The sequence below is a fragment of the Pan paniscus genome, chromosome 18 (assembly GCF_029289425.2).
Source record: "Pan paniscus chromosome 18, NHGRI_mPanPan1-v2.0_pri, whole genome shotgun sequence".
NCBI lineage: Eukaryota > Metazoa > Chordata > Mammalia > Primates > Hominidae > Pan > Pan paniscus.
The window spans coordinates 36,736,353-36,761,539 of record NC_073267.2 but is presented as its reverse complement, the minus strand read 5'-3'; the positions used below and the strand labels follow the sequence as shown (position 1 = coordinate 36,761,539).

Sequence of the window (25,187 nt, the reverse complement as noted above, 5' to 3'; positions counted from 1 at the left end):
TTGCCACAGTCCCCCTGAGGATGCTCCGCTTACTTCGAACCCATGAAGCCCCTGTGGCCCTGGAGTTTGTGTTCCTGGTTTAACATGGCTGAGCTCATGTCCTTGGTCAGAGAACAGATCCAGAGCCAGACTTTTAGGGTCGAATTGGGGCTCTGTCACTCAGAAGCTCTGTGATCTTGGGAGCTCCTTTAACCTTTCTGTGCCTTAATTTACCCCTCAGTAAATTGCAGCTATTACTGCCTGTCTCTTAAGATAATTGTGAGGATTAAAGGCACTCAGCTCAGTGCCTGGTCGGTGATGAGCATTCAGGAAATAAAATTATTTGGTGCTCACTGAATTTTCACTGGAACTCTGAGATATAACTTAGCTGAAAGGCGTTGTAAAATTATTTTATACTCTAAACACGAATTCCCTCTGGGGCAGGAAACCAGGAGGCTAGGGGGATAGGGGTGAGAGGGAGACTTTTCCCAGAATACTTTTTTGTACCTTTGGATTTGGAAACACACGAGTGTATTAAGTGTTCAAAAGTAAAATGAAATCTGAATAATAAAAATACGTTCTACTTAGGTTCACTGTACCCCAAAACTAAGCTTGCCTTTGTGTCTTGTGCCCCCGTTTCCTCCCCTGCTTCGTTCCTCAGAGCCGACGACCGTGGAACTCCATGTGGATGGAGTCAGTGACATCTGCACAAAGGGCGGAGACATCAACTTTGTCTTCACTGGGTTCTCTGTGAATGGCAAGGTTTGTCTTTGGAACTTGATTATTTTTCCTGTTCACTCTATAATGTATACTAAATCCTTTTTTAAAAAAATGCAGGATACTTTAACCTGGGGACTTTGATCCCACAGGGGACCTATGGATAAGTGGCAAGGGAGCCTGTGAACTCTGTACTTCATCCTGTGTAGAACGCAGCAGGTGTATTTAGGAGTGAGATTGAGGTTGCTGGTCATCCCCTCTGCTCCCAGAGCATAGGCTGTTGGTGTTTTTATTTTTTTATTTTTTATTTTGAGACAGGGTCTTGCTCTATTGCCCAGGCTGGAGTGCAGTGGTGCAATCTTGACTCACTGCAGCCTCCACCTCCCAGGTTCAAGTGATTCTCCTGCCTCACCCTCCCGCTCCTTCACCCTCCCGAGTAGCTAGGATTACAAGTGTGTGCCCCCATGCCTGGCTAATTTTTGTATTTTCAGTAGAGATGGGCTTTTGCTGTGTTGGCCAGGCTGGTCTCAAACTCCTGACCTCAGGTGATCTGCCTGCCTCCACCTCCCATAGTGCTGGGATTACAGGTGTACGCTGTGCACCCAGCCGCTGTTAGTGTTTATGTCAGGGATGGCCTTTTACAGGGATGCCGAATTGGAAGGACGCGCTCTCTAAGCCTTGTGGCATCTTGCTGTCCCTGTGGGTGAATTGAAGTCAGCTTCTCCCAGAGAGAGCGTGCATCTGCTTCTGACACTTACCTAGGAGGATTCCCATCATTTAAGTCCTGAGATTTTTTTGGACCGCCATGGTGGTGTGAATTTAGAGTCCTAACGGGTGTGTGCTCCAGCTCCCGTGATTCAGATTCTCAGGGGAGAGTCGTTTTTCCTCCACCCACCCTGTGCCTGAGGTTGAGATGTGCTTCCTTCCTTCCTGTCCTTCTCTTCATGATGGGCTTCTTTCTCCTCTACCTTTGCGGTGAGGGGGAGGCCCTGCCATCCCAGCTGTATGTGTGGGCTTCTTGTTAGAGATGGGGATCTTGGGTAGTTTTTTCTTTATCGATGGTTTGCAAAATAATGGTGAATCTTTTTTTATTTTTATTTTTATTTATTTATTTTTTTGAGACAGAGTCTCGCTCTGTGGCCTAAGGTGGAGTGCAGTAGCGCAGTCTCTCTCACCACAACCTCCACCTCCTGGGTTTGAGCAATTCTCCTGCCTCAGCCTCCCCAGTAGCTGGGATTACAGGTGTGTGCCACCTGACCCAGCTAATTTTTATATTTTTATTTTTATGTATATTTACTTTTTTTTTTTTTTTTTTTTGAGATGGAGTCTCCCTCTGTCACCCAGGCTGGAGTGCAGTGGCACGATTGCAGCTTACTGCAACCTCCGCCTCCTGGGTTCAAGTGATTCTCCTGCCTCAGCCTCAGGAGTAGCTGGGATTACAAGCATGTGCCGTGACGTTCAGCTAATTTTTGTATTTTTAGTAGAGACAGGGTTTCACCATGTTGGCCAGGCTGGTCTCAAACTCCTGGCCTCAAGTGGTCTGCCTGCCTCAGCCTCCCAAAGTGCTGGGATTACAGTCGTGAGCCACCACACCCACCCAGACCAATAATGGTGAATCTATAACTGATGATGTCTTAGATTCATTGAAATCGAGTCTTATTTTACTATTACTGTTCCCTCTCCTACCTCATCCCCAGGAAACATATCCATGATTTATATCATCTTTTCAATGGGATTCTTGACCCAAAGAGGGTTCCTGGCTCCACCTGGGAGTTGTAAGCAGGGCTGCCAGTGCTTTGAGAGGAGGGTGCTTTGCTGGGTGGGCCCTAACTTTCTTCTCCATGGCAGGTCCTCAGCAAAGGGCAGCCCCTGGGTCCTGCGGGAGTTCAGGTGTCTCTGAGAAACACTGGGACCGAAGCAAAGATCCAGTCCACAGTTACACAGCCTGGCGGAAAGTGAGTAGCGTCCTATCTCTTAGTGTTGCCTTAGAGCCGGGCTCTGACAGGGGTCATGGAGCTGGGTTTGGGAGTTTGGATTCAGGGAGTTCTGGGTTCAGATCCTGATTCAGCCTCTTAACTTTGGGTGAGTTCATGCCCGTCAGAGTGCTGAGTTCTCCACATGTGAAATGGAATCCATTTGACCCATCTTGCCTAGCACTGATGGGATGATTAAATATGAGTTCATACTGGCCAGGCATATTGGCTTGCGCCTATAATGCCAGCACTTTGGGAGGCCAGGATGGGAGGATCACTTGAGTTCAGGAGTTCGAGACCAGCCTGGACAACATAGGGAGACTCAATCTCCACAAATAATTTAAAAAATTATATCAAGTAGAGTCCCACGGGGGAAAACAATTAGCTGGGTGTGGTGGCATGCTCCTGTGGTCGCAGCTACTCGGGAGGCTGAGGCGGGAGGATTGCTTGAGCCTGGAAGGTTGAGGCTGCAGTGAGCCGTGATCATGTGCCACTGTGCTCCAGCCTCGGCAGCAGAGCAAGACCCTGTCTGAAACAAACAAAAAAAGAGTTAATACCCATAAAGCACCTGCTTCAAGGCCTGGGGCTTAGTGGGTCTTCATTTAGCAGCTCAGCCTGGCTCTGGAGCCTGCCAGCCTGGGCTTGAATCCCAGCTCCCCCATTTGCTGGCTGGTTGACCTAGGGCAAGTTCCTTAACCCCTCTGTGCCTCAGTTTCCTCTTTTGTAAATGAAGATAATTGTGGAACCTATCTCCTAAGGTACTGGAAAGATGAAATTAATATTATTACTTCAAGCTGCCTGGCATATTAGCTCAAATAGGTTAGCTCAGTTATGATTAGAAAAAATCATTATCATTATTATAGCAAAACTGCTTTGTAGTTGGAACAGATGCCTAGCTGACCTTGCTGAGTCAGATTTAAAGCATTTATTTAATGGATGTATATAGTTGAGTTGTAAATGTTAACAGATATGCCAAGATTAATACCAGAATAGTTCAAACTGATAATTCCGAAAGCGTTCAAATCATTACTAACTCCGTTAACATACAAACTGAGTAAATTGCAAAATAGAAGTTTATAATGAGTCTGTCAGTAAGTTATTCAATTTTAAAGTTATTATTGTTGAAACTAGTTTTCATTTTTGAAATAACATTTACTTCTGCTTGACTGGTGCCTCTCCAGCCCTGGTGTGTAGCAGGAATATGGAGCTGTAATTTTTTTTCTGGGCTAGTAATTTGGTGTTGACCTTACTAGAAAAAAATAGTGTCTTGAGCCTTCTGAATACCTTCATCTGCACTAACTGAAACAATGAAACATGTAGCACTGGGCTATTATGAAAATGAAATAGAAGCTCAATCTTACCAGTACTTGTAGTAATGTGATTTCCAAGCCCTATCCAGTTATTGCAGGCAAGATTTGATACAATAAAATACCACAGAAGAAATCAAATGCGTTTTCTAGTTCATTTCACTGGACTTAGCCTTCTCATTTGTCAGTTGCCTTACAAATTTGAAGGGATAAACATGTTAGTATACTGGCAGCAGCATTTCCAGCTTTAGCTCGGCTCACTCTGGTGTTAGTCTGTCTATGGCTAGTAGAGTAATTTTCATCAGCTGCTGGTTTCTTATCTCAGTTGCTTTGTGCAAAAACCCAGAATGATTTATCTGTGTTTCTCTAAAGCCTTTTTTCTGGGATTCAAAGCTTGTCATAGTTTACCCTGCCCTGTGTCATTTGCATCGTCTTGGGTCAGCGTCCCCCTCAGCCTGTGCATCTGTTCTGTTCTTTTTCACCCCACTTCTCCCTTCCCATGTGTTTCCTTGGACACTTCTGTCCCCTTCTCCTTGTCAGTTCATGCCTGTCACCTCTGTCAAACCCAGTCGAATGTTCTGTGACTGGTCCCTGCTGTGCTACAAGGATTGGTTTTATGCCAGAAATCCTTGAGATTAAGGGAGACGTAAGCACTCCTCTTTCCGATCAGCACATGGAGCACCCCTCTTGGCACACAGTAAGTCCTCAATAAGCGCTCTTTTATGCAGATTTGTACAGTGAAGGATTGAATTTCATTCATGCTCATTTAACAAGCTAATGGAAGTTTGCGATAATTCCAACATTGTTTTCTTGTGCTGCCAACATTAGTCATAGAATTAGAAATACTTGGGTTGTTTGGAGAAAGTTAAATGGTTATTTTTTATGTCTTAGGTTTGCATTTTTTAAAGTTCTGCCTGGAGATTATGAAATCCTCGCAACTCATCCAACCTGGGCGTTGAAAGAGGTGAGTGTGACAGCTACGTCTATAGCCATGCCAATAATATGCTGGTCTTGGGACAGATGTAGGGCTTTTCAATTTAGGATATGAAAAGAATTTATGGTTTCTCCAGGACTAGATGAAGAACCAATGGTGCTGTTGTTTAGTTTGGTAGTTATTTATAAGCTGTAACTCCTCACTGTAGCAGACGTTGCTTGTGTTAGTTTCAGTTTTAGGTGACAGTGTTGTCTTCCTGCTGTGAAATAGATCTGTTTTATTAACTATAGCTATTTTAAACTAAATCAACAACAGAAGGCCCTGACGAGATTTATTTGTTGTTCTTTTTTCAGCCTGAAACAGAAATCTGTAAATATACTAAACATTCTAGAAACTGTGGTACGCGTGACCAAGGAGAATGTATGAGAATGTTTATTGCAGCTTTGTTTGTAATAGCAAAATATTGTAAACAACATAAGTGCCTTTTAAGAGAAGAATGGATTGGGGTTCCATCATACAATAGGCTGCTGTATGTCAGCAGTAATGAATGAACCAGAGCTACATATATTAATGTAACTACATTTAAAAACAGAGTTGAAGGAAATATGATTTTAAATACTTGTAATAATCATTTATGGATACAGTCTTTTTTTTTTTTTTTTTTTAAAAAGACGGAGTCTCGCTCTGTTGTCAAGACTGGAGTGCAGTGGCGTGATCTTGGCTTATTGCAACCTTGGCCTTCTGTGTCCAAGCGAGTCTCCGGCTTCAGTCTCCTGAGCAGCTGAATTACAGGGATGTGCCACCACGCCCAGCTAATTTTTGTATTTTTAGTATATATGGGATTTTGCCATGTTGGCGAGGCTGGTCTCGAACTCCTAGCCTCAAATGATCCACCAGCCCTGGGCTCTCAAAGTGGTGGGATTACAGGTATAAACCAGTGCACTCGGCCAGATACAGTCTTTTTTTTTTTTTTTGCAACAGGGTCTTGCTCTGTTGCCCAGGCTAGAGTACAGTGACATATTCATGGCTCATTGCAGCCTCTGGTTCCTGGCCTTAAGCGATCCTTCCACCTTGGCCTCCCAGGGATCTGGAACTGCAGGCATGTGCCACTGCCCCTAGCTAAGGATACAGTCTTTTTTTTTTGAGATGAAGTCTTGCTCTTGTTGCCCAGGCTGGAGTGCAATGGCACAATCTCAGCTCATTGCAACCTCCGCCTCTTGGGTTCAAGCGATTCTCCTGCCTCAGCCTCCTGAGTAGCTGGGGTTACAGGCACCTGCCACCATGCCCAGTTAATTTTTGTATTTTTAGTAGGGACAGGGAAGATACGGTCTTATGTAGAAAAATTATGAAGACATGTATGGGAATAGCAGACGCTGTTCAAAATGATACTGACTTCTAGAGAAAGAGGGAGGAGGGGGACTTTGGGGTATGCCAGCATCTTGAATTGTATTTTTTTAAATTTGTTTAGCTGGTTAGAAGGTATGTAAGTGTTCTTTAGCATATCTTTTTTTGTTTGACTGAAATAGTTTATAGTCAAAGATCAAAAAAGGAACTCCACCTAGTAGGTGAGGTTCTGTAATAGCCGTGAAAGACCAAATTAAAATAAGACTTAAGGGACATCTTGACATGTTAGCTTCTGTGTTAGTATTGAAGCTGTATCTCATTTTTGCTAAAGAAGCATTGGAATCAGTATTTCAGCTTCTACTCTATATGTTTTATTATTATTTTTACTCTGTAGGTTTTACGCACTTATAATTGATGATAGTTTCACACCTAGATGTCTCTTCTTACTGTTTATGACTTTTGGTTTTGGGGGTTTTTCTCTTCTGCAGCAACATTTAAAAATATTTTATTCGAGGCTGGGTGCAGTTGCTCATGCTGTAATTCCAGCATTTTGGGAGGCTGAGGTGGGTGGATCACTTGAGGTCAGGAGTTCGAGACCAACCTGGCCAACATGGTGAAACCGCATCTCTACTAAAAATAGAAAAAAATTAGCCAGGAATGGTGGCATACACCTGTAATCCCAGCTACTCGGGAGGCTGAGGCAGGAGAATCGCTTGAACCTGGGAGGTGGAGGTAGCAGTGAGCCAAGATTGCACCACTGCACTTCAGCTTGGGTGACAGAGTGAGACTCCATCTCAAAAAAAAAAAAAAAAAAAATTTATTCGAAATGAAAGAGCTTACACATTTATAAATAGAAGAGATTTTAAGGTTTACATTGTATGTTAATTGTCTGCATAGAAGAATCTGAGTTTATTAATATGAGATTGGGATTTTCAAGTAAAGCATGTTGTTAGAAGTCAGGATAATGTTTATCCTCCTGGGGTGTTAGTGACTGGAAGCAAGTGTGAGGGCACTTCTGGCTTGCTGGTGCTATTCTGTTGGGTAACCAGTGCCCAATTTGTGACAAGCCCTGTGCTGTGTGCTTAGAATCTGTACATTTTTCTCTGTGTTTATTGTACCTTAACAAAAATGTTTAAAAATATACACGTATTGTGAAAAGAACAACTTAAGGCAAATTAAACAGAGTTTAATTGAGCATAGAACAATTTGTCAATTGGGCAGCCCCCTGAGCCAGAATAGGTTTACAGCGACTGTGGCACTGTTGCGTGATTGGAAAGGGTTTATGGACAGAAAAAGAAAGTGACGGACAGAAAGTGGAAGTGAGGTACAGAAACAGTTGGATTGGTTACAGCTGGACGTTTGTCTTATTTGCACATGGTTTGAACAGTTGGCTGCCTGTGAGTAGTTGAAGGGTGGCTGCTTGAATTGGCTGAGACTTGGCAACACGTACAGAGAAACCTTTAGGCCAAACTTAAAATATGTAAGGAGGCAGCTTTAGGCTAATCTTCAGTTAACACTATATATCATTAAAAATAGAAAAAAAGGCAAAATGTGCTCATTAAAAAAATTGGAACATATAGAGGAATATAAAGCAGTGGAAACAAATTTTGGAAGCTGGAAAAGTATACAAGTAAAATAGCACCATATAGACAAAATCATTATTGTTTACATTTTGCCACATTTCCTTTCACTTCATTTTGGGCATTAAAAAATAATGATAAGCCAGGCACGGTGGCTCACACCTGTAATCCCAGCACTTTGGGAGGCTGAGGCGGGTGGATCACCTGAGGTCAGGAGTTCGAGACCAGCCTGGCCAACATGGTGAAACCCTGTCTCTACTAAAAATACAAAAATTAGCCGGGCGTGGTGGCGAGCGCTTGTAATCCCCGCTACTTGGGAGGCTGAGGCAGGAGAATCTCTTGAACCCAGGAGGCAGAGGTTGCAGTGAGCCGAGGTTGCGCCATTGCACTCAAGCCTGTGCGACATACTGAGACTCCGTCTCAAAAAAAGAAGTGATCATACTGAATAAGCAATTTTATAGATTATGTTTCCCAGTTAATATTTTAGCTTCAGCGTGTCCTCATGTTGTTAGGCACTTTGCAAGTGTTTATTTTTTTACAGGTTAAAATCTTTTTCTGTTATAGGCAAGCACCACAGTGCGTGTAACCAACTCCAATGCCAATGCGGCCAGTCCCCTCATAGTTGCTGGCTACAATGTGTCTGGCTCTGTCCGAAGTGATGGGGAGCCCATGAAAGGGGTGAAGTTTCTTCTCTTTTCTTCTTTAGTAACTAAAGAGGTAAGCAAAGAAAAGAACAAAAGAGATGGTGTGAGGGGTAGGAGGGTGGGGGAGTATAGCCCAGAACGTACTGTTGTAAGAAATGCAGGTCTGAGTTGATTTATCATTTTAACACTTAAGAATATCGTCTGTCTCAGGCCGGGTGTGGTAGCTCATGCCTGCAATCCCAGCACTTTGGGAGGCCAAGGTGGGTGGATCACTTGAGGTCAGGAGTTTTAGACCAGCCTGGCCAACATTATGAAACCCCATCTCTACTAAAAATACAAAAACATTAGCCGGGCATGTTGGCACGTGCCTGTAGTCCCAGCTGCGTGGGAGGCTGAGGCAGTAGAATCGCTTGAACCCAGGAGGTAGAGGTTGCAGTGAGCCGAGATCACGCCACTGCACTCCAGCCTGGGTGACAGAGTGAGACTGTCTCAAAAAAAAAAAAAAAAAAAAATTCAAGAATATCATGTGTCTCTGTTGACTCACAAGACATTGCACATCTACACTGGGAGGCAGTGGTATGTGATGGAAAGTACACAGGCTTTGAAATCAGACCTGGGTTTAAACAAATCTCAGGTTTAAACAAATTCCTCTTCCTAGCTGTGCGACCCTGGGCAGGTCACATTACCTTCCTGAGCCTCCGTTCCCTTATTTGGAGAATGGTGACCCATCATAAGGAAGGACAGTCATGTCATCTTTCCCAGGAAGACTGTGCCAGTTTTTAACTTTGCAACTTGAATGTCAAGATTTTTGTTCCTTTTTTCTGTATTAATTGTCTTAGATTTCAGAAATACATATGTTGACATGAAACTTAAAAAAATTTTCCTATAATGTGGCTAATTGATGGTATTCAGAACATGTAAATGGAAAAGGAAGTTTTGTCTTTTTTACCCCCTGGCATAGGATGTCCTGGGCTGCAACGTCTCACCAGTGCCTGGGTTCCAGCCCCAAGATGAGAGTCTGGTGTATTTGTGCTACACGGTCTCCAGAGAAGATGGCTCGTTCTCTTTCTATTCCTTGCCAAGTGGGGGCTACACTGTGGTGAGTGAAGCAGATTTCCGTTCTGTTTATGTCTGGGACTCTCATGACACAGTAAAAGCCAATGCTGTTCGGGTGTTAAAGGAAAAGATGGTTGGCCTGCAGTTCTCTGAACATGCTGTTAAGCAGTAACTTACTTAAGATGAGACACTCACCCCTTCGTAATAGCTACAAAAAGGGCAAGGCTTCCTCTTTTCGAATCTGCAACAGTTATGATGAATGTTTCTCTTGGTCTGTCTGAACCCCTTGTCATTTGTGGGCTGCTAGATCGATTATTAATATTGCTGATTGATCATGTTAGTGGTTCTTAGTGATTAAGAGACTCTTCCTTCCAGATTCCGTTCTATCGAGGGGAGAGGATTACCTTTGATGTGGCGCCTTCCAGACTTGACTTCACAGTGGAGCATGACAGCTTGAAAATCGAGGTAAGGCTTTTCTGTCTTCTGGAGGGACAGGTGTTTGAGTTCCCATCCCTAGGCACAGGTATTGCAAACATGTTTTTAAAAAAAATCAATTATTTTATCTGGAAGGGCTGTTGGAAAAAATGCCATCTGGTATTATATTCTTACACATGGTGTCCTTATCGTAGAGAGCTGGATTCCTAGTTAAATCTACTCATTCAGTGAAATATATTTATTGATTGCCAGTGACATACGTTTCAGGCACCATCCAGGACTGGGGATACAGCAGTGACCAAAAGAGGCAAAAATTCTTGTCCCTGTGGACCTCTTTTTTTTTTTTTTTTTTTTTTTTTTTTTAAGATAGGGTCTCACTGTGTGGCTCAAGCTGGAGTGCAGTGGTACGATCTCGTCTCACTGCAGCCATTGCCTCCAGGGCTCAAGTGATCCTCCCACCTCAGCCTGTTGAGTAGCTGGGACCACAGGTGCGTGCCACCATGCCCAGCTAATTTTTGTATTTTTGTTAGAGATGGGGTTTCACCATGTTGCCCAGGCTGTTCTCTAACTCCTGGGTTCAAGTGATCTGCCTGCCTCGGCTTCCCAAAGTGTTGGGATTACAGGTGTGAGCCATCGCACCTGGCTAGACCTCACGTTCTAATGACAGGAAGGGTCAATACATGTATAGATGTATAAGTTAGAAAGTAAAGTAGAAGGTGATAAGTGTTCTCTAGAAAAATAAAGGAAGAAAGGAGGTCGTACAGTATCAGGGTGGAGACAGGGGTTGCAGTTGTACATAGGGTGTTTTTGGGAAGTCCTCCCTGTGAAGGTGACATTTGAGCAACAACCTGAAGGGAAAGAACAAGAGAACCATACTTCACTCCTGCAGGAAGAGTGTAAGACTGAGGGAACGGCACGTGCAAAGGTCCTGAGGCAGGAGTGTGCTGAAGGGTTTGGGGCATCCCAAGGAGGCTAGGGTGGCTGGAGTGGAGGGAATGAGCAAGGAAGGAGGAGGCGGAAAGAGGGTCAGGGAGGTGACAGGGCAGATTGTGCAGGGCTTGGTGGGCCACTTTGCCTATAACTCTGGGTGAGAATTGGTGCCACTGGAAGGTTCCTAGCAGAGGAGTGGCGTGATCCTTCTGGCAGCTGCGTTGAGGAGAGTTTGCAGGGTGTCAGGGTGGAAGTGGGAGACCAGTTGGGATGCCATGGCCGTAAACCAGGTGAGAACTGGCAGAGCTTGGACCGTGATGGTAGGAATGGGCAGTGTGATACATGGCTTGATAAACTGCCTAGACCCTCACATAAATGGTAAATGTATTTTTAATCTCACTTACGTCTCCTTTAATTACAGAAGTAGAAAATGCTTACTGTAGAAAATTGGCTAGCTAGAACAAATCCCAAAAGAAAATAACAGCCTCTCCTAAGTGGACCACCCAATGTTAGAGTTATCGAAGCAATTATATTTTAATCATTTTCTTTTAATATTACATTTGAAAGTACTGTGTTAAAATCGCTTAAACTGGCAGAAGCGGGCTTTTAGGTCATATGCACAGTGGGGTGCAGACTCTGCATTTTAAGGTTCAGTGGAGTGTTTGACCGTTCTGCTGTACACTGGAGGGGAAAGAGAAGGGTAAGAAGATGAAGCCTTTACTTTGCTTCTCGTAGCTTGCAGAGAAGGATGGGGGCAGGTGAGCAGAGACAGCTATTCCCAGATTACAGCCAAATACATATTTTGAAAATGATGAATGGAATTTCAGGGAATGGGGCCCTGTAAGTTCCCTGAGGTCAGGTACCGTGTCTTATTCTTTACTGTTTTCCTAACATGTGATTTAGTGCCTGGCACATAGTAGGTGCCCAGCAAAAATATTTGTTGAGTACATATGTGAATTAATAAGTAGGTAATGCATGGAATGAAACATGTCTTTTTGGAAGGATCAAGAAGGACTACCTGTCATGTGAGACCATCACTAAGAAACCATTTGCTGAAAAAAAAAATAAAAAAATAAAAAAGAAGGGCTACCTGCATAAAAAGGAAGTCATTTAATTATTCAAAGCTTCATCTCAAATGCTGTTGCACACGTGCGTGCACACATTCATTCATTCAGGAGTCAGTTATTGAGTGCCTGCTGTGTACCAGGTGACTAAGACAGAAAAAGTCCCTGTCTCCATGAGGTAACATGCTAGTGGGAGGGAGACAACTAAGAAATCGAACGAGGACATTTCAGATACTGGTAAGTTTGATGAAGATATTAAAATAGGTTAGCAGTGGTGACCTTGGGGATACACAGATCAGGGCTGGAACTCAGTAACTGCAGAGAAAGCACAGGTGTGCTGCTCACAGGCGAGTGGGGCACAGACACAGACAGAGACACATGGAGCATGGGACCACGTGTGAGCCAGTGATGGTGGTGGAGGAGGGTGGTCTAGGTGGATTTCTTTTTTTTTCTTTGAGACAGAGTCTTGCTGCTTCACACAGGCTGGCACTATCTTGGCTCACTGCAACCTCCGCATCCCGAGTTGAAGCGATTCTCCTGCCTCAGCCTCCCGAGTAGCTGGGATTACAGGTGCCTGCCACCACATCTGGCTAATTTTTGTATTTTTAGTGGAGACAGGGCTTCACCATGTTGGCCAGGCTGGTCTTGGACTCCTGACCTCAAGTGATCTGCCTGCCTCGGCCTCCCAAAGTGCTGGGATTACAGGCATGAACCACTGCGCCTGGCCTAGGTGGATTTCATAAGGACCTGTGTTCAGGTCGTGGTGGAAAGACAGGAGGGGGCACGTGAGACCTTGCAGAGGTGGAATCCACAGGACTGATCGATGCTGGAGGAGCGGGGCGGGGCATCTCAAGTGATGCCGGGGTGTGCATGGGAGACTGGAGGAAGATGTGGTTCACCAAAATGGGGGCATCTGGAGGGGAGGAGATGGCACAGGGGTAAGGGTGGGGGGCTTCTAGAAGCTTGAGTCAGTGACCTTTTAACGAGGGAAGTAAGTCTCTAGACTTTTCTGTTGTTTGACACTCAGCAGTGTGTTGGGAACACAACAGAGAAGACAGATGTGGGTAAAGTGAGAGGGAGCCCGGCTGGCACACAGGACCGGGGCACTGAGTGTTGGGAGGTGGGCGGCAGGAGCAGACATGGTAGGTGGTGGCCGGCGCAGCAGAAGGAGGCTTTGTGGCTCTGGCACAGGAGCACCTTTGAGCACCTTCTTCTTCTTCTTTGTTTTCTAGCCCGTGTTCCACGTCATGGGATTCTCCGTCACCGGGAGGGTCTTGAACGGACCCGAAGGAGATGGTGTTCCAGAAGCAGTAGTCACCCTGAATAACCAAATCAAAGGTGGGCTGACACAGCAGCCCCAGGCTGATGGCCAGCGCTGTTTTTGGATCACAGAGAGAAATGGAGAGGAACTGATGACTATATGAGAACATGGCAGCTTTTGGTCTCAAGTATTCTGGTGTACATGTAAGGATACACTGTTGTTTTTGGCTTATCTTCTGTTTGTGTGTTTTTGTTTTACAGTTAAAACAAAAGCTGATGGCTCATTCCGCCTTGAGAACATAACCACAGGGACATACACCATCCATGCTCAGAAAGAGCACCTCTACTTTGAAACGGTCACCATCAAAATTGCACCGAACACACCTCAGCTGGCTGACATTATTGCAACAGGGTAAGCTTATCGTGTGGATTTGGAAGCGCCAGTAAATATGCTGGCAGCCAGTGTAGAACAAAATGACCTGTGATCTGTGTGTCTTTGCCGAGCTTAAGAACTTAAGAAAGATTAGTACTTTTTTTTGTTTGTTTGTTTTTAGAGTCAGAGTCTTGCCCTGTTGCCCAGGCTGTAGTGCAGTGGTGCCATCTCGATTCACTGCAACCTCTGCCTCCCAGGTTCAAGTGATTCTCCTGCCTCAGCTTCCCAAGTAGCTGGGACTACAGGCGTGCCCCACCACACCCAGCTAATTTTTGTATTTTTAAGTAGAGACAGGGTTTCACTATATGTTGTGCAGGCTAGTCTCAAAACTCCTAACCTCAGGCTGTCTGCCTGCTTTGGCCTCCCAAAGTGCTGGGATTATAGGTGTGAGACACTGCACCCGGCCAAGAAAGATTAGTTCTAAATCTTACAAACTGAAGGTACTGACATGTCGGATGCTTAATGAAAAGTCCCTTGCTTCAAATTAAAATGGGCTTGTGAAATTAAAAAATCTTTCATGTCTGACTTTCACGATCTTTCACAGGACCCCTCTTTGCTTAATCTTTGAGGATTTTTGGAAGATGGTATTGTTGGTTGAGAAAGCTTATTGGAAGCTGCTTCAGGTCATTGGTGTAGTTCTTCCTGCTTGTAGTTACTCATTATACTATAAGTACAGGCAGGGACATCTTGTGGTTGAATTCATGTGGTTTTACCATCATCTGAAGCAAGATTGTGTAGTGCCAAGAACTTGGGCTTTGGAGTGAGATCCCAGATCCACCTGCATGTAACCTGCAGAACAGCTTTAGACATAACAGGTGCTCACAAAACAGTAGCTTAGAAGGAGAGTGCAGGGTCTGCTTGGGAGAAGCGTGGCATGAGCAAAGTCAGGCAGTCTCACAGCAGCATGAGGTGGCTGCGGGTGTAAAGCTGGGTGCTACTGGAGCAGAATATACTGGCAGGTGAAGGTGATGATGAGGCCAACCCCATAGCACCTCCTCACACCCCACCGGGGCATAGGGGCTTTCTCCCACTGGGGCCAACGGGCCGTGAGTGGTTTTGAGCATTAATTTAACAAGCTTTGATCATTGTTTTCAATAGGGCATTCTGAAAACAATGGCATGGAGTAGAGTGGCTTTGAAGGGGACAGGACTTGGGCACAGGAGGTCTGAAAGCAGAGATGACAAGGGCTTGCCTTGTAGGGAAGTCAGGGACAGACTGGTGAGATATTTAGGGTGCCCAGCTTGAGAGGTGTGATGGCTGGGGACAGAAAGAGAAGCCAGTTAGGTGATGAGGGTTCAGATTTGGCCACATTGGTCTGTAGGACCACTAGGTGGAGCTCTTCAATAGGCGCTTGGATGGATGGTCAATCCTGAAGATTCGGCTGCAGGTGGCAGCCAGGACCTCAAATATGTATGTGCAGGTAGAATTAGAAGAACAGTAGGCCAAAAACAGAGTGCCAGGTGGCCCAGGGGGGACCTAGGGAGCATGAGGTCATAGGAGCTAAGAAAGTAAGTTTGGGGTAGGAGGTAGTGCCCAATAGGGAGGTGCAGGGAGCTGAGCCCTGGTGAACACAGTCCCCTGGCTTGATCACTGAGGAGGCCACAGTGACTCTTTTCTGTAGATAGATGGAGGTCGAGGTCAAGGAGTCCAGTGGTGAATGGAAGACAGGGAAGCAAACTACCCTCAGAAAGTAATTCTTGGATTGAAGTCTTTCCCACCTTCCATAAACACTTTGTGCAATTACTGTAGATGAGGCACTGAAAAATACTTCGTACCTAATAATTAATCAAACTAGTGTTCCAGAGATGGGGCTTTCACCCTATCAGGGAGACAGACTGAAGACAAATACATCTGTGGCCAGGCTTAATGCCTCACACCTGTAATCCATCCCAGCACCTTGGGAGGCGGAGGCGGAGGCGGAGGTGGGCAGATCGCTTGAGCCCAGGAGTTTGAGACCAGCCTGGGCAACTTGGCAAAACACCATCTCTACCAAAAATGCAAAAATTAGCTAGTTTCATAACCTGGTCTAAAAATAAATAAATAAAGAGATAAAAATTAAAAGATAACAAGATTTTAAAAAAAGACAAGACAAATACATTTATGCTGCTAAATTATGGCAAGTGTCGTGCAGGGAAGAGATCAGGGTGCTGCAAGAAGAGCTAATTTAGAGTGGGAGCTCTGCAAGGCTCTCTGGGTTGCAGAGACCTTAGTAAAGACTAAAAGTTAGCTAAAGAAAATCTTCCCTAGTAGAGAAGCAGCATGCTCAGAGGCCTGCATAGGATAGGAAGGACCTGAAAGGCAGTCTGCGCAGCTGGAGGAGGTGGGTGAGGTCAGGGAGCTCTGGGGCCTTGTAGCCTTGCTTTGGGATTGGGCTTTGCTCCCTAATGCAGTGGAAACCCGTTAGGAGTTGTCTGTTGGTTGGCCGGGCATGGTGGCTCACGCCTATGATCTCAGCACTTTGGGAGGCTGAGGTGGGTGGATCATGAGGTCAGGAGTTCAAGCCCAGCCTGGCCAGCATGGTGAAACCCGGTCTGTACTAAAGATACAAAAGGTTGGCAGGGCATGGTGATGCGTGCCTATAATCCCAGCAACTCAGGAGGCTGAGGCAGGAGAATCGCTTGAACCCGGGAGGCAGGGGTTGCAGTGAGCTGAGATTGCACCATTGCACTCCAGCCTGGCCGACAGGGTGAGATTCCGTCTCAAAAAAAAAAAAAGAGTTACCAGTTGGCAAGGGAGTGATAGGGATCATGGTACTTTAAAAAGTTTGTTTTTCTTCCTGGCTGCTGTGTGGAGAATGGATTGGAGGAAAGCCATGGTGTGAATGGAGGGGCCAGATATGAGGCAGTGGTGGTTGTCTGGAGGAGATATGGTAGTGGCCGGGCCCAGGCGGCTGGCAGGCGAGGGAGGGAGGAGTAGATGGATTTGGTAGGTCACATGGAGAACACACCCACAGGCCTGTGCTGTTGAGGTTACAGGTTTCTTATTTGAGCCACTGGGTAGATGGAGGAGGCGCTGTTCACAGAGATGGAGGAAATATATTTATTTTCTCCTTTAAAGTAGAGTATTTGAGTCAAAGAAAGAAAAATAGCATTTGTTGAACATTTTTGGAAAATCTCTTTTTTTAATTGGCCGACGTAGTACATTTGCCTTTTTAGCACACTGATACTTCTTACTATTTCTTTTCCTTTTTATTTTTTTTGAGACAGGGTCTTACTCCGTTGCCCAGGCTGGAGTACAGTGGCGCCATCTCGGCTCACTGCAGCCTCCCCCTCTCGGGTTCAAGTGATTCTCCTGCCCCAGCCTCCTGAGTAGCTGGGATTACAGGCTAATTTTTATATTTTTTAGTAGAGATGTGGTTTTGCCGTGTTGGCTAGGCTGGTCTCGAACTCCTGACCTCAAGTGACCCACCCGCCTCGGCTTCCCAAAGTGCTGGGATTACAGGCTGAGCCATGGTGCCTAGTCTTCCTTTAAAGTAAAATTAAAAAATTACTCAATTTATTGTAAAAACAAACTCTTTGGCTTCTGTCCAAATGACTGTGAAAATAGATTTCTCTCAATATCCACCAATATTACCTGTTTCTGTCCATATATGTATTTAAACCCTGTTGAAAGAATTTATTGATACAAATCAATTTTTAAGGGCTTCAGTATAACGGAACCTTTTTCTCTACCACCCTTTTGGTTTATTTTTCCAAACTAAGCCAGTATAGATTTGAGGTTTAGGGAGAATAGGCACTTCTTTTTAATAAGAATATGGGCTAAAACAGATCTTATGGTTCAAATATTTACAACTTAAGGAGGCAAAGAGATTTGATAGGAAATAGACAAGGTGATGTGTCCCCTGACAGGTACACAAATCAAGAGAATATGACAGGTCCTTGGGAATGATTGTGTCAGTGTTCGCTTCCCATCCTTTTATTCTGAAAGTTCACAGTAGGGGAATGTGAGAACCAAAATGCATATGCTAGGTCAGGGATTGGGACACTTTCTCTGTGGAGAGCCAGAGAATAACTATTTTAGGCTGCGTGAGCCATACGGTCTCTAGGACCACAGCTGAGATAGACAATTTGTAAATGAATGGGCAGAGCGCAACACAACTACATTTTTGGACACCACAGTTTGCATTTCATGTAATTTTTACATGTGAAACATTATCTTTCTTTCTTTCTTTCTTTTTTTAACTTTAACCACTTAAGAGTGTACAATTCTTTTTCTCGGCTTGCAGTTCATCACAAACGGGAGGGGGGCCCTGACTTGGTCCTTGGGTGGTAGTTTGCTGACCCATGCTGGAGATAGTGAGCTCATATGGCTGGGCAGTCCCTTCACTCTGAAGAAATGGCTGTGTTTTTCATGATTCCTAGATTTCACATACACAATCTTCCACCATTTCCTTGTGTTTTCCACTGTTTTTTTATTTGAGGCGGAGTGGCGGTTCCAACATTTAATGTACCCCTAATTGTCAGAATCCAACATTCTTGATTATGTCAAAAGTAACTAATTTTTATCTAAAATGATTCTTGAAGATTCTTTAAAATGAACAGTTGAAAAGACAACTGTGACCCCCAGCTAGGATGTACTATTACACTTTAACACACCAGCTGCTTCAGAAATGAAGACCAGCACTCCAAGGATGATGGTCGTTGTAGGGGGGCCTCTCATGTGTTATTCGAGGGATGCCTTGCAACACCTTACTCCTTATTTAGAATCTCAAATCTGAATCATTACCTTAATAGGGCTTTTCAGTTATAAGTTACATTTGTGGCTCCTACCTCCCAAGGAGTTCAATTTTAGCTTTGCATTTTTTAACTTAATTACCTTTTCTGTTCCAATCTCCCAGTTTGCTTTCATCCATGTATTATATATAATCACAAGCAAGGAAGACGTCTTTGATAATCCTGACTTATTTGATGGCCTGGTAATGCCACAGTTTCTTAGGCAGCTTAGAGCTCTTGCTTTTAAGGGCTAGCCCACATTCTCAGTCCAAGGCCGCTCCGCTGTCAACGATCCAATTACCTGAAACGTTTTTATTATCTGCAGGTTTTCTTAAAATTGCCTCTGCAGTGGGGGATTGCCAGATGTCACCTGGAACACACAAACAGCCCCACTATGGGCCCCTGTTCTGTAGAAAGATGCCCAGTCTTGCTTCTGAAGGTTGCTTTTTAAAACCAGAATGAAGGTTGCTTTTTAAAACCAGAATCATCTGGACTGCATTCTGTCTCTTCATTAAGATTAGACTATTCTCAGGAACAAGGGCTGGGAGAGGGCTGCATCTTTTTTGGTCGATAAGAGCCTTTCCTCTTATAATTGAGTCCTCGTGCTGGAATGAATGGTCTTCTCTTTGCAGGTTCAGTGTCTGTGGTCAGATATCAATCATTCGCTTCCCCGACACCGTCAAGCAGATGAATAAATACAAAGTTGTCCTGTCATCTCAAGACAAGGACAAGTCTTTGGTCACCGTGGAGACAGATGCTCATGGATCATTTTGTTTTAAAGCAAAACCAGGGACTTACAAAGTGCAGGTGCGTTGCATTGTTTTAAATTTAAAATGTTTTGAGAAAAAGCAGTGATTTTTAGAAGGGTTATTAGGTTGAATGGGGTTAGAGAAGGAGCATTCCAGTTTCCAACTTCTTGTTTCTAAGTCTTTACAATCCTGCACCAGTAGAGGAGAGTCAGATAGGCATCCAGCTAAAAAATAATGCCATCTGCCTCTCTTTTTTCCAGTCTTGATGTTTATTAGTATCAGGCTGCCAGTCACTCCTCTACCTTCAGGCTTCTGGCTGCTGTAGAATGTCGATGAGTCCAAGAGGACACCAAAAATGAACTCTACTAATGGCAGCTCAAAAATGGCCATAGTGCGTGGCTTCTGGGACCCCAGGCCAAAATGGAGCTTCCCATTTCCTGCTTTGCCTTCACTTCAAGATGGCTAGGCAGGGACCACGCGACTTATCCATTCAAGCAGGCCGAGAACGGGGAGACGGTCTGGCCTGTGGTCTCATCACCATGGTGAAGGCCTAAGCCACAGCTGGCCCAAGCAAGCAAGAGACAGGACAGAGCAGAGGTCAGCCCACCATGCCTTTCAGTGCAGTGGCCCTGCCCTTGGGGAGAGACTGTTTCCGTGGGCTCTCACCCATCAAATCAGCAGCTGCCCTTCCTCCCTGTGGAAGAGCAAATAACACAAAGGGAGAGGGCTGAGAAGGTTCCCTGTTAGACTCTGCTCTCCTCTAGGGCAAAGTGGGGTCCCTCCCTCTGTGGGAAACAGGGCAGGAGATTGCGTTCTCCCTGCTTCCACAGAACAGCGTGGTGTGTGGGTTGACAGCTGCCTTTATTAGATGGTAGCTGGCTTCTTGCGAAGACGTCCACATTGACAAGTCTTTGGAAGCCCTTTCGGAAGCATGATGGACTTCTCCAAGGAAGGGCAGTGTCGTCTTTACTAGGGATGAAAGAGTTGACCGCTGCTACCTTCACCTGTTCCTCCTCTTAGCCCATGAAAGGCACACAGAACAATAGGAGGAAGAAAATGACTTAATTCCACCAAAGTGTCATCCACATAGTGTTGACAGGTTCAGAGCTTATGCTACAAGTGATCCGAAGCCTGGAAAAGTGACTGGGATGTAGTATGGTTTCTAGTATGTAAGTGAGGCGTGTCCGCTTTGCGTGCCTGTGGGGAATTAGGCCAGATAGACTTTTGTTCATACACATCGGTCTGTTGAGGCTAATTTTTCATCTAGGTAGAACTGTGCTTACTTCACACAAGTTATTCGTGGATTTGTTGTGATTGTAAAATCGGCCTGGAAATGAACCTTTGGCCTTCAAAATCTCTTTAGCCTTGGTCCCAGATGAATGTTCTAGCGCCCTGTAGGTCAGGGGGAAGATCTCCCCGAATGCAGCCTCTAACGTTCCATCCACGTTTCCGCAGGTGATGGTTCCTGAGGCAGAAACCAGAGCAGGGCTGACGTTGAAACCCCAGACATTTCCTCTTACTGTGACCGACAGGCCCGTGATGGATATGGCCTTTGTACAGTTCTTGGCATCAGTTTCTGGGAAAGTCTCTTGTTTGGGTAAGATATCACTGGAAAGTAAGAACACATAGTTTCAAAGAAGTCAGCCGGTAGGAGTGGGATTTGGGAAACTTTTCCTTTTGCCTTTGTTGTTTGCTACTGATCACCTGCGTGCGAGGGAGGCTTCTTGGAGTCAAGTGGGTGCATGTTAGCTTGAAAGAAGCACCCCGTCCGCCTCCGGCCACTGCCTCTTAGGAGCTCAGCAGTAGCAAGAAGCTATTACATAGGGTTAGGATTCGAACCTGTGCTGAAGCCTTATGAGGGGTCACATGGGGCCCTCCCTTCTTTTCCCTGCAGACACCTGTGGTGACTTGCTGGTGACTCTACAGTCCCTGAGCCGCCAGGGTGAGAAGCAGAGCCTCCAGCTCTCCGGCAAGGTCAACGCCATGACTTTCACCTTTGACAACGTGCTCCCTGGAAAACACAAAAGTAAGAATTGGAATGCAACATCCTGTGGCCCTCACACACTTCTTGTCTTTGTAAACTTTCTAAAACTCAGGTCTCAAATTGTATCACGACCATGTACCTTTCCTTGCTTTAAGTCGTCTTTGCCTCGTGACCTTGACTGCATTATTTAGCGTTGGACAAGCATGGAGGAGTCCAGGCCCTGAGCTGACCGCCACCTTGTCTGCACAGCCCACTGGCTGCTTCTGTTAAGGGAGGGTGCCCCGACGTATGGCATTTTATTTCTAAAGGCCAGAAAAAGGAGTGTGAAATAGTTCCACTGATGTGTTCTACTAACTTAGCAGTACTGGTGCTGAGTACTGGCCATGGCAAGGTACTTGACCTCCCCGAAACTCAGTTTTCCCATCTGTAAAATAGACGTAATAGAACCTTTCTGCAGAATATAAGACTAAAAGAAGTAAAGTTTATAAAGCCCGTTGTGCAGAGAGCCAGCTAAGTAGCTGGTGCCCACAAATGTTACTTCCCTTTTCCTTGCCCTTCTTAAGAAGCCACTTCTTGCCTGTATTTCTGCTTTTTCAGAAATCAGCTTGGGGCTGCTGGCAGTGGATAGCTTATAAAACAGACTGCTTTTTCTGGAATTATATTAATATTTTCTGTTATGGCAGGGCTTGGCAGACTACAAAAACTGCCTTTTTTATAAGCATAGTTTCCTTAGAATACAGCCTTGCCCATTTGTTTATGGATTCTCTATGGCTGCTCATGTGTAACAGTGGCCAAGTCGAGTGGTTGAGGCTGACAAAGCATGTGGCCTGCAAAACTGAAAAGAGTTGCAGAAAAAGTTTGTGGATCCCTGAATACCTTACTTGCAGCCTGATCTTACAGGCCCCATTAGATTTCTTTCTTGATGTAATGGACATTGGTTCGAGTTTTTCTTTCTTTTTTTTTGAAATTTAGCCTCGCTCTGTCACCCAGGCTGGAGTGTGGTGGCGCGACCTTGGCTCACTGCAACCTCTCCGCCTTCTGGGTGCAGGAGATTCTCTTGCCTCAGCTTCCCGAGTAGCTGGGATTACAGGCATGCACCACCATGCCTGGATAACTTTTGTATTTTTAGTAGAGATGGGGTTTTGCTATGTTGGTCAGACTGGTCTTGAACTCCTGGCTTCAAGCCATCCAACTGCCTCGGCCTCCCAGAGTGCTGGGATTATAGGCGTGAGCCACCACGCTCGACTCCAGGTTTTCTTTAGCAGTAATTTATTCCAAATACTGCTAGTTATAAATATATGTATGTGTATATTTCTATCTTTATGTCTACATACACACCTGCTTTTTAAAATTAGTTAATTCATGATCATTGTTTCTGGTGGCGTGCAGGGAGGTGGTGTGCTCCACGCCCACGTGTCCGTTTTTGGTGTTTGCTTTTGCAGTAAGCATCATGCATGAGGATTGGTGCTGGAAGAACAAGAGCCTGGAGGTGGAAGTGCTGGAGGATGACGTGTCTGCAGTTGAGTTCAGGCAGACGGGCTACATGCTGAGATGTTCCCTGTCTCACGCCATCACTCTGGTATGTACGGCTTATGGAGTCTCTTATTTGGAAAAATGCTCGCCTTGTGGATGTCAAGAAAGACTAACATCCCAGGCATATTGTAAACGTAGGCAAGTCAGATTTCCTTTTCTGCCTCTCCACTCGCCCACCTGTTATGCAACGCATAATCAGGAAGCATTTATACTCTCTCAGTGGAAGGACCCCTGTATTTAGGAGGTTTCCTTGTCCTGGCCGTACGCTAAATCTGACTGGTGATTCGGGTGGCCTTTGGTACAGTGCAGAGCACACTGGCTTTATATTATTAGGAATAATAGCTTTGGGTAAATTCATTTGCTGCTTCTCAGCCTCAGTTTTCACCGAAAATTGAGATCTTAATACCTACTTCTCAGGGTTATGGCAGGGCTTAAGTGAACCCTCTTAGGTATCAAAGTGTCCTTGGTGTACACCACTCTGTACTGCCAAGTGAGTTTCTCTGATATATATATATATATATATATACACACACATATATATATACATATATATATATATATATATATTTTTTTTTTTTTTTTTTTTTTTGAGATGGAGTCTTGCTCTGTTGCCCAGGCTGGAGTGCAGTGGCGCAATCTCGGCTCACTGAAACCTCCGCCTCCCGGGTTCAAGCGATTCTCCTGCCTCAGCCTCCCGAGTAGCTGGGACTAGAGGTGCGTGCCACCATGCCCAACTAATTTTTTTTTTTTTTTTTTTTTTGTATTTTTGTTAGAGACAGAGTTCCACCATGTTGGCCAGACTGGTCTTAAAACTCCTGACCTCAGGGGATCCACCCGTGTTGGCCTAGCAGAGTGCTAGGATTACAGGTGTGAGCCATTGTGCCCCACCTTCTCTGGTGTATTTGTTCCAGCGCAGGGGAAGAAGCTGTAAACAGGATCTTAGCTTCTTGTTGACTGTGGTCTCTGTGGCCTGAAAGGCAGTGTGAAATGGGTTTCAGGAGCACCTCTGTAGATCCCTTCGTGAATTTCTATAATGTTTTGATGTCGAGCGGCGGCAGATGTCATCGTCAGGTCTTAGTTTCTCTGTAGAGAAACTAGAAGAATTGGAACTGGTGTTTCATGTGCCAGCTTACTCCCCTAACTGCTTAATTACAAAAACTCGACAGGTCGATTTGTTATAGGAGATCGATTAATATCCGGTTCATAATAAGTGATAGATATTTAGGAAACCTTTCCCTTCCAGCAGTGGAGTGGATTTCCAGCTCTCTTGTAATAAGATCCTTTTTTTTTTTTTTTTTTGACACTTAACCCCTTCTTTATCTCCTCCCACTGTCCCCTCACTCGCCGGGCCCCAGCCACAGTGGTCCTCTGCCGTCCCACACCAAGTTCACTCCCTCCTCGGGGCCTTTGCACATACTCTCCCCTCTGCCTGGAGTGCTGTGTCTTCTCCAGAAACACTTCTCCCTCTCCTCTTCCCCTCCCCTCCTCTTCCCCTCCCCTCCTCTTCCCTTCCCCTCCTCTTCCCTCCCCTCTTCCCCTCTCCTCCTCTCCTCCTCTTCCCTCCCCTCTTCCCCTTTCCTATTCCCCTCCCCTCCTCATCCCTCCCGTTTCCCCTCTTCCCCTCCCCTCCTTCCCCTCTTCCCCTCCTCTTCCCTCTCCTTTCTCCCCCTTCTCTCCCCTCCCCTCTCCCCCCTTCTCTCCCCTCCCCCCTTCTCTCCCCTCCCCTCTCTCCCCCTTCTCTCTGCCTTCTCTCCCCTCCCATCTCCCCTCCCCTCTCCCCCTTCTCTCCCCCCTTCTCTCCCCTCCCCTCTCCCCTTCTCTCCCCCTTCTCTCCCCTCCCCTCTCCCCCCTTTTCTCCCCTTCCCTCTCCCCTCCCCCTCCCCCTTCTCTCCTCTCCCCCTTCTCTCCCCTCCCCTCTCCTCTCCCCCTTCTCTCCCCTCCCCTCTCCTCTCCCCCTTCTCTCCCCTCCCCTCTCCTCTCCCCGTTCTTTCCCCTCCCCTCTCCTCTCCCCCTTCTCTCCCCTCCCCTCTCCTCTCCCCCCTTCTCTCCCCTGCCTTCTCCTCTCCCCCTTCCCTCTCCCCCTTCTCTCCCCTTCCCTCTCCTCTCCCCCTTCTCTCCCCTCCCCTCTCCTCTCCCCGTTCTCTCCCCTCCCCTCTCCCTGTTCTCTCCCCTCCCCTCTCCTTTCCCCCTTCTCTCCCCTCCCCTCTCCCCCCTTCTCTCCCCTCCCCTCTCCTCTCCCCCTTCCCTCTCCTCCTTCTCTCCCCCTTCCCTCTCCTCTCCCCCTTCTCTCCCCTCTCCTCTCCCCCCTTTTCTCCACTCCCCTTTCCTCTCTCCCCTCCTCCTCTCTCATGTGAAGAGGTGCCTTGTGTGGTCGGTGCGCTGCATCACGTGGTCCCCAGGTGGAGGCCCTGGGTCATGCAGAGCCACAGAAAATGCTTAGTGAGGAGGCTGTGGGGGTCCAGTCAAGTGGGCTCTCCAGCTGCAGGGCTGGGGGTGTGAGCCAGGTGAGGACCTGTGTAGAGAGGAGGGCATGTGCAAGGAGTGGGGCCAGGA

At 45.9% G+C, this 25,187-nt stretch overlaps 1 protein-coding gene across 1 annotated transcript in view; it reads left to right on the top strand.

The window, feature by feature from the left end:
* LOC117978030 (BOS complex subunit NOMO3-like) overlaps positions 1-25,187 on the top strand; it is a 36,358-nt gene that overhangs the window by 10,016 nt on the left and 1,155 nt on the right. Inside the window, exons 4-15 of the mRNA XM_055100181.1 lie at positions 641-741; positions 2,545-2,651; positions 4,868-4,940; positions 8,399-8,551; positions 9,440-9,577; positions 9,910-9,999; positions 13,196-13,301; positions 13,485-13,635; positions 19,001-19,175; positions 20,573-20,714; positions 21,012-21,143; positions 22,544-22,680. Of these exons, the coding sequence (XP_054956156.1) occupies positions 641-741; positions 2,545-2,651; positions 4,868-4,940; positions 8,399-8,551; positions 9,440-9,577; positions 9,910-9,999; positions 13,196-13,301; positions 13,485-13,635; positions 19,001-19,175; positions 20,573-20,714; positions 21,012-21,143; positions 22,544-22,680 (1,505 nt within the window). The remainder of the gene's footprint in view (positions 1-640; positions 742-2,544; positions 2,652-4,867; positions 4,941-8,398; positions 8,552-9,439; positions 9,578-9,909; positions 10,000-13,195; positions 13,302-13,484; positions 13,636-19,000; positions 19,176-20,572; positions 20,715-21,011; positions 21,144-22,543; positions 22,681-25,187) is intronic.